Source organism: Cryptomeria japonica, chromosome 3 (genome assembly GCF_030272615.1).
Source record: "Cryptomeria japonica chromosome 3, Sugi_1.0, whole genome shotgun sequence".
NCBI lineage: Eukaryota > Viridiplantae > Streptophyta > Pinopsida > Cupressales > Cupressaceae > Cryptomeria > Cryptomeria japonica.
The window spans coordinates 696378969-696388987 of NC_081407.1; the positions used below are offsets into that span (position 1 = coordinate 696378969).

Sequence of the window (10019 nt, forward strand, 5' to 3'; positions counted from 1 at the left end):
ACCATGGTGAGACAAAAAATAATATCTCAACACATATTCCAACACATATCCTTTACCGAAAGAATATGGTCCAATAAACCACAATACAATTAGCAATATATGTGAAGGGCACTAAAAGCATTCAGAACCTCCCTAAATAAAAGATGACACAACCAACACCAAAAGTATATCCGGACCAACAAACATTTGGATAACCAGGTTTTACAAAGCATATGCAGACCAACATCCATCCAAATAACTAGGTTTGGCATTAATGACAACCATACAAGATCATGCTATCAACAATTTCCAAAAATGCCCAACAATAGACACATAGATTCATAGAACACACTTTTATATTAGATCCAACTTGGCTATCCATGGAGGTAGAATCACCAAAAATAGGGGTTTGACTAAGGCAAACCCCTATATATCCATAACCACCTTTGTTTAGATATGGCAATAGAGAAAAGCATGGGAGTACATAGAAGACTAAGGAAGACAGTTCTATATTTTGAAAAAGAAAAACCACTTGGACTAAGGAACCCTTCTCTAGTGGTTGATTCTTCTTTTGTTGTAATTATTGGAAATAAGCCTATAGGACTTATTAACCATATTTCTACAACTTTCTATTAGTTTGGACACCTTCAAGACTAAGGAAACATATTCCCACGTCTAGTATTTTTAGGCTCTTCTTGTTGTCACATGTACACCCTAGTATCTGTTAGGGTTTCAAGCAGATCTGAAGCAAATATGAACTAACAATTATACGCAGATTTAAATACAAAAGATAAAGGAATAAAATAGGACATAGATAACACAGATATTTAACATGGTTCACCCAGAATGGGTTATGTCCACCATACACAGCCGTCCAATCTTTCTTATTAACCAGCAAAAATAGTACATCAACATTTTCATGCCTTAAGCATCCCAGCCGCTTGTAACATGCATTTTTAGGGCAACAAACAAAGTTGGCCTTTTTAGGGTTTTATTACAATGTTGATTTTCATCAACAAAAAATGGCAAAAAAAAATTTCTTGGGGGCTACTGCCCCCGAACACCCATAGCGAGCTTCGCCCGCTTTGGGGGCTGCCATCCCCAAACCCTCGCTCGAGGCCCAGCCCAGCCCCGAACCCCGACAAGGATACGTGCTGAGTGTACAGTACTTTGTTGATCAGTCACCACATTTCAACAATCTCCCACTTAGAGACTGATCAGGCTCCACACCGAACAATCTCCCACTTGGAGACTAAAACTACATGACACCACTATACATGCAACATCCACTGGATAAAACACTAGGACTCGACTGGTATACATTCCACAATTATCAATCAAGAAAAACCAACATAAACTGATGAAGAAATCAGCTTCTCCTATGGAACTGCCTTTGTGAACATATCGGCAGGATTCTCACTTGTGTGAATCTTCTCAAGCCGTCACTGACCCTCCTCCAAAATAGTCTGGATGAAGTGGTACCTGAGCTGAATGTGCTTTGTCCTTGAATGAAAAGCAGAGTTCTTTGCAAGATGAATGGCACTCTGGCTATCAGTATACAATGGGCGATCCTCCTGTGTCTGACCCAATTCCTCTAGAAAACATTGTAACCAAATCATCTCCTTGTTGGCTTCTGTAGCAACAACATACTCAGCTTCAGTGGTTGAAAGTGCAACAACCTTTTGCAGCCTAGAAATCCAACTGACTACAGTTCCCCCTATAGTAAAAACATACCCTGTAGTGCTCCTCTGTGAATCAATATCACCTACCAGCTCAGAGTCAACAAAACCACTCAGAGCAGCATTAGATCTTTTGAAACATAATGCCTTTGTAGTGGTTCCTTTCAAAAACTGAAGGATCCATTTCACAGCATTCCAATGTTCCATACCCGAATTACTCATAAACCTGCTCACAACTCCCACTGCATGTGTAATACCTAGCCTTATGCATACCATTGCATACATCAGACTACCAACAGCTAATTAATACGGGATGTTAGACATTTTCTTTACCTCTTCCTATGCATTTGGGCACATCTCCTTAGTCAATTTGAAATGACTAGCCAAAGGTGTACTAACTGCTTTTGCATCCTGCATTTTAAATCTTTTCAACACCTTCTTTATATACTCACTTTGGGACAAATTCAAGGTTCTATTTTTCCTATCTCGTGTAATCTTCATACCAAGAATTTTCTTAGTTGCACCCAAATCCTTCATAGCAAATGACCTGGCTAATTTTTGTTTAAGATCATTTATGTGTTTCATGTTAGACCCAGCAACAAGCATGTCATCAACATAAAGCAACAAGATAATATAACTGCCATTATCAAATATCTTAAAATATACACAATAATCAGAATGACATCTATGATAACCGTGTTCAGCCATGAAACTATCAAATTTTAAATACAATTATCGGGGTGTTTGCTTTAGGCCATATAGACTTTTCTTCAACCTGCACACCAAGTTCTCCTTACCTTTGACCTCATAACCCTATGGTTGCAACATGTAAATTTCCTCCTCCAAATCTCCATGGAAAAAAGTTGTTTTGACATCTAATTGTTCAAGATGTAAATCATCTGTAGCCACAAAACTAAGTACAGTTCTAATTGAAGTCATTTTTAGAACTGGAGAAAATATTTCATTATAATCTATACCCTTTTTCTATGCAAAAACTTTTACCACAAGTTTGGCCTTATATCTTTTCTGACCTCCTTCCTCCTCCTTTAGCCAATAAACCCATTTGTTAGGCAAGGCTCTTTTTTCTGCAAGTAAAGGGACTAAGTCCCAAGTCTTATTTTCCATCAAGGAGTCCATCTCCTCTTTCATGCCTAGCTCCCACTGTTGTTTGGCATCCACCTACATTGCTTCTTCATATTCTTCTGGTTCACCAGAATTAGTTAATAAAATAGAATACAAAGAAGGAGAAAATCTTTCAAGGGGTCTACTTGACCTCGTAGAATGTCTAACACTTGCAGGAGTTTGTGGGACATTCTGTTGTTGCTAAGCATTAGGTACCTATGGCATTTCATTTTCAGGAATCTCATCCAACACCACATATTCTTGCTTGTCATGTTCATGCTTCTTTTCCTGCATCTGTTCTTTATACATAACCTTCTCATTGAATATAACATCTCTACTTCTAGTTATTTTCTTATTTTCAAAATCCCATAACCGATAGCCATATTCATCTATCCCATATCCAATGAAGGTACATTTCTAAGATTTAGCATCAAGCTTGGTTCTATTTTCTTTATCAACATGGACAAAAGCTTCACAACCAAAGGTTTTTAGAAAAGACTAATTTATCGTTTTACCAGTCCATGCCTCCTCTGGAATACCACCATCCAAAGGGGTTGAAGGTCCTCTATTTATCAAATAGATAGTAGTATGTACAACATCTGCCCAAAAATGTAAGGGCAATCCAGGATGTAATCTCATGCTCCTCGCGCGTTCCATGATAGTCCTATTCATTCTCTCTGACACACCATTTTCCTGTGGAGTTCCTGGAACTGTCTTCTGCTTTCGAATCCCATTTAAGGAGCAGTAATCTTCAAATGCTTTGCTGTAATACTCACCTCCATTATCCGATCTAAGACACTTCAACTTTTTCCTGTCTCATTCTCAACCAAAGCTTTCCATTTCTTAAAAGTTTCAAAAACATCTGATTTCTATTTTAGGAAATATACCCATGTTTTTCTGGTTGAGTCATCAATAAAAATAACATAATAACAAGAGCCACCAAGAGATGATACCTGAGCCAGTCCCCATACATCTGAATGCACAAGCTCTAACTTCTCACTCTTCTTCTCTTTCCCAACCTTGAGAAATCTGACTCTTTTATGTTTGCCATAAACATAGTTTTCATAGAACTCTAAATCAATCTTTTTTAGTCCTGGCAATAGATTTTTAGAGTGTAAGATTTTCATCCCTTTCTCACTCATGTGCCCAAGCCTATGGTGCCACATTATCGAATCTATTCTTGCAACATCTATTGTTGTTGTCCCTGCAGTAACTTTATCTGTAGCAGCTAAGGTAGAGTAAGTGTTACCAGTACACAAATATAATGTGCCTACCTTCACACCTTTAGCTACTACTAATGATCCTTTACTGACCTTCTAGATACTGTCTGATAAGGTAACTGTGCAACCTTCACTACCTAGTTGCCTTGCAAAAATTAAATTTCTTCTTAAGTTAGGAACATATCTTACCTCCTGCAGAAACCAATCATTTCCATTCTGCAACTTGATCTTTATCTTTCCTTTTCCAACAATTTGATAGGGCTCATCATCACCCAAATATACCTGTCCAAAATCACCTTGAACATAATCTAGAAAATATTTTCTATGGGGTGTAGCATGAAATGAAGCCCCAAAATCTATTACCCAGGAATCATTAACATTATCCAAACATAAGATTAAAGCATCTTGTAAAGTATTACTTGCAATATTAGCTTCCTTACTGTTGTTTTCATTTTTGTCTCCTTCTTTATTTTTCCAAGACCAACAGTCTTTCTTTAGATGACCAGGCTTTCCGCAGTACCAGCAATCTTTCTTTCCTCTAGATTGAGAGCATCCTTTCTTTGACTTCTCTCGTGACTTCTCATTCCAAGGGCCTTTTCCTCTTTCCTTTTATCTTCCTCTATTCTCCACATTCAAAACACTACTTGATGATGTTGGAGTCTCACCTATGCTTTTCCTTCGCAGTTCCTTGCTTAGGTTAACACCAACAATATCATCAAATACCAAAGTATTTTTACCAGAGACAGAGTTACTTACAGCCATAACCAAGCTATTCCAGCTTTCTGGCAAAGAACATAAAATCAAGAGAGCCCTAACCTCTTCTGCAAATGTAATTTTTACTGACGACAATTGACTGGTAATTGTATTAAATTCATTTAAGTGTTCCACTACATATCCTCCCTCACTCATTTTCAAATTAAACAAACGCTTCATAAGAAATACCTTATTCGAAGCTGAGGGTTTCTCATACAACTTAGCCAATGTTGCCATCAAATCTATAGCCATTTTTTCTTCTGTTATATTGAATGCTACAAATAGTGCAAGGCACAATCGAATGGATCACAGTGCCTTTCTATCTAAAATGTCCTACTCTTCATCTGACATTGTGGTCGCTTTCTTTGCCTTTCCTCCCAATGGCCGCCAAAAATCCTTTTGATACAAGTAATCCTCCATCTACATTTTCCATAACTGATAATTCTGGCCATTAAACTTTTTGACCTTGAATTTGGAATCCTCCATTGCTCCCACTTAAATCTGAAAGTCCTACCAATTTATAGAAAACCTCGCTCTGATACCAATTGTTAGGGTTTCAAGTAGATCCAAAGCAAATATGAACTAACAATTATATGCAGATTTAAATACAAAAGATAAAGGAATAAAATAGGACACAAATAACATAGAGATTTAACATGGTTCACCCAGAATGGGTTACATCCACCATACACAGCCGTCCAATCTTTCTTATTATCCAACAAAAATAGTACATCAACGTTTTCATGCCTTAAGCATCCTAGCCGCTTATAACATGCATTTTTAGGGCAACAAACAAAGTCGGCCTTTTTAGCGTTTTATTACAATGTCGGTTTTCATCAACAAAAATGGCAAAAAAAAATTTCTCGGGGGTTACCACCCCCCAACCCCCGCTCGGGGCCCGGCCCGGCCCCAAACCCCGGCAAGGATACGTGCTGAGTGTATAGTACTTTGTTGATCAGTCACCACATTTCAATAGTATCTCGGCTCCATCTATATGTTGATATTAGTGGTTTTCTATGTTGCTATAATTCTATTTCATCAATTTATGTTACCACTTATGTGCGCTTTTAAACCCAATTATCTAACATCTAATTCAATCAATCCATCTTCTACCTAACAAATAAATAAAACCAAGGTTTCTTGATTCTCTTTGATTAGAGTTAGTTAGGCCTAATTCCTTTGGCCCACTAGTATTCTTTTTTATTTATGGAAGAGATGTTGGTTCTAATTAAATTACTAGCCAGATTCATCCATCTCTTTTCCATATCAAAAATATAGTTGCTAGTTAATATCTTTCATTAGTAAGTAATCTTGGCATTATCAAGACTGTTGTAGAAAGTAGACATTAAAATCATAAATAACCCTCACAATGTTATAATTATATCTCATTAGAACTATAAGAACTCTATATTATGACACCAAGGAGTTGAGGAAGATATTCCAAAGTGCTAAAATATTGCATGAGTATATAGAAGGAAATAAGGCTACTAAACATTTGGAAAACATGAGAGGAATTATTGTGCAATATTTTGTATTGGTGCATAAAGGTTTCCTTGTACCTATTAATATCAAATGAATCCTTGATAATGGATCCACCAAATTCAAATAGTCCTTTTCCATGTATTGTATTTTTCAACAATTTATGGTTGTAGGTGTTTGAATAGCCATCAAAATAATTTAAATTTTACTTCAATTACGAATGCATCAACTTTATATTAAACCATTAAGGCATAATAAGAAAATTATTTTACCCTTTTTTAATGTTCTTGGGAGAAATCAATTTTAGATGTGATTTTGGGAAGTCTCAACAACCCCTATACAAGGGCCTCACATACTGTATATATAAATGTGAGTAGTGAAAAATTCCCACCCCTTTCTTCATCCCCAATATTATTAACCCTACCCTAGTTAAATCCAAAGAGAAAAAGTATGTTGGTTCACTCTACTTCCCTATTCCTAAGGGTTTTGTCATGGATTCCTATCCCACCACCAACCAAGGTTGTGATCATAGACAAGCTCAAACCTTACCTTGTGGTTAAAATCCTTGTGCCCCCTCCCAAGCCACATTCAACCTAGTGTCCATTACTATCATGCCCCTTATCCACAAACCCCAATTGATTGATAGGGGAAAATATATATAGGAGGAAGACCCCTCTTCATGACCCCTATCAACCTCATTGTGGATATGCACCTAAGATATAGATCACACTACCCCAACATAGAAGCCCATTTTAAGAATGGACCATGCTTGAGATTCTAGGGCTCTCCCACACTAACCTACTATTTGAGAAGAGTGCTGAAATATTCACAATAATATAATAAAATGGTTTTCTACCTAGGTTTAAAATAATAGGGTAGGAATGCAAGAGTTGGATATAAAGGTGCTCAACTAGGCTAAAGAACAACTTAAACATGATTGGATGAGGGATATATGATTGGAAGTAGAAAATTATTATACCATCTTCCAAAATCAGGAGAACTTAAAGTTTAAGTTCCACACTCTCTAGAAGAATCAAGAAGAATTAAATGAGAACTTGTCCTAGATTGTCAATTTCAGCAAGCAAACCATAAACCCTTTACTACTAGTCTTTGTCTTTTACAAAAAACACTTCCAAGTCCATAGCTTAGATAGGTGAAACTAGTACTATTAAAGAAGACCCCTAGGAGGTTTCTTTGATTGATTGGCTTAAAATTCTCACAAAATAATGACAAGACCACATGTCAATAGACTTAAAAAATTAGCTAATAGCAAAGAAGAATTTTTTGAATTTGTATTATTGTATCTCTATTTTTTGTATATTCTTATTATTTAATTTATTTTGCTAATATCATATCTAATGATACTGTATCTTTGTTCATGTGATTGTCATTGTTTCTATTTAAAAAATCTAAACCTTTCACAACCTATTTTTACCATTATAAAAAACAACCTCAACATTTTTTCAAACTATATTTTGACTGGAGAAAAAATGCAATGATAACTAATTCCACTACAGTGATTGTAATATAAAGAGACATCCATAAAGAAAAAGCATTAAAGTGTGAACAATCTTTCAATCCATATGCCTCTCATAAATAAAATAAATAAATACTGAAGAAATAAGTTTTCCTAATCCAACTTTTATGGGAATATTATGAAGATTGGCCCTTACATTTATGTGTTCGTTTCAAAATTTTGGCACTCGACATAATATGCTCTCACGAGGAGTTTGTTTTAACACCTTGCCCTTCCAATAAATCCTGGAGCCCCGAATCGGTGGACTACAAAACGGACTGCAGAAACTGTTAACAATATGTTATATTCTCTGTAGCCAATTTTCTGAGTCTTCAGAATATCAATATATTATTTCCTTTCAAAAACCTAATCAATCCAATAAAGTCAACAATTGCACTTATTGAAAGGCAGCAAAAGCATTGAAAATGATAACAATAGGCAGTACAGAACTGCTACATCTGAATTGAATATGGTCGTAGTTGAATGAGAACCTGTAATTTCTCAACAAAACCCAGGCGATTGGCTGCCATTCGTGGTTGGTCGTCTACCGATAACAATATGGATTTTATTATCTCAGCTCGTGAAAAAAAATTGTTTTCCACTGAAGAAAGCATTCAAATTGTGAGCGCCTTATCTGCTCAGATTTGACAAACTTTGTCAAAAGAAGTTCGGTATTGCTGGAAGGCTTACATCATCATTCCAACTTTCAAACGAAAGACCAACAACTCTTGAACAAGTATTTTATATTACAAGACGACCTAGAATATTCACGGACAAGATGAGTCATTCCTTCCGGAGTAGTTAAAGTTTTTGCTATATAAATAATGTAATTGGCTTGTAACATACAACTCAAGAACAAATTCACATACTGAACTGTTCTCTCTGCTTCTTCTGTGTTTCCGTTATAATGGCTAATCGCATGATTTACTTCACGTTGGGATTTTTCCTGTTGATATGTTGTTACACCCACAATGTCATGGCATATGATCCAGATCCCTTGCAAGATTTCTGCGTTGCAGACCTGGCAAGCAAAGGTGAGTATACAATTTTATATAGTGATCTGTTATGATTTGCTTATTAGGTAACTTGCTAACAAATTGATTTGAACAGTTGTGGTAAACGGGTTCCCTTGCAAAGCCCCAATGGCAGTTTCGGCACACGACTTCTTCTTCCAGGGACTGCGGCAGCCAGGGAACACAAACAATGCAGTAGGCTCCAACGTAACGGCGGCAAACGTTATGCAGATACCTGGCCTTAATACGATGGGAATATCGCTGGTCCGCATCGATTTTGCCGTGGGTGGAATAAATCCTCCTCACACACACCCAAGAGCCACTGAAATCCTTTTTCTAATGGAAGGCGAGCTTTTTGTGGGGTTTATTGACACCAACGACACGTTTTTCAGCAAAACGTTGGAGAAGGGAGATGTGTTTGTATTTCCAAAGGCACTTGTTCATTTCCAGCAGAATGTGGGGCATGAAAATGCAGTGGCCATATCTGGATTGAGCAGCCAGTTTCCGGGAGTTCAGGTAATCGCGAATTCTCTGTTTGCAGCGAATCCCCCTATTCCCGATTCCGTATTGAGTAAAGCCTTCCGCATCGGTCAAAAACTTGTGGAGCGCATTAAGGCAAAATTCATGTAAGATGAATTAGATTATGAAAGTGAAATTGCTGACGTCTATTAAATAAAACAAAGAAGCGACCGCGTGGGAAGACCTTATTTTAGTAAATGCTATGTTCTCCGCTAAACTACTTTTGGCGTTGTTGTCGTTCCATTAATAGCATCTCCATTCAAGTAGGCTGACTTGAAATGGGTGCACTCGTTAGTATAAATAAATTTATAGTTTTTATTTAAATTTTAATTAGCAATTCTAATATGTTTTTTATGTTTTCTTTTATCTTTTTAATAAAGAGTATTCAAGAGTTTAGTTCATTGATTTCTTGTTCAATTTTGCATGATGAATCTTTTTTATAATTTTTAAGTAATATGCAACAAACCTTCATCCACATTATGGGTAAGTAAAAAATTGAACCCACAACCTAAGTTACATAAAATGACAATCAAGATTGACTGAACTAACATGAAAGATCATGTTTATAGAACTTTGTTAAGAAAGTCAGATTATATAGTTTTTTATATTATTTAAATGGCAATCTTTGTCAAAGAATTTTTTCCTACTATGACATAATCATGAGAAGTTGCAAATGCAACTTTAGTATATTACCATATCCAAATGGTTAAAAATTGGTGTTGTTATCATTTATAAAATA

The 10019-nt window shown here is 36.3% G+C and overlaps 1 protein-coding gene across 1 annotated transcript; it reads left to right on the top strand.

Annotated features, from left to right (window-relative positions):
- The first annotated feature begins 8525 nt into the window (after window positions 1-8525).
- LOC131058281 (germin-like protein 1-1) lies at window positions 8526-9681 on the top strand. Its single transcript, XM_057992157.2, has 2 exons — window positions 8526-8782; window positions 8859-9681. Exons 1-2 carry the CDS (start codon window positions 8656-8658, stop codon window positions 9389-9391), a joined length of 660 nt encoding a protein of 219 aa, XP_057848140.2. The 5' UTR covers window positions 8526-8655; the 3' UTR covers window positions 9392-9681.
- The last annotated feature ends 338 nt before the right edge of the window (window positions 9682-10019 follow it).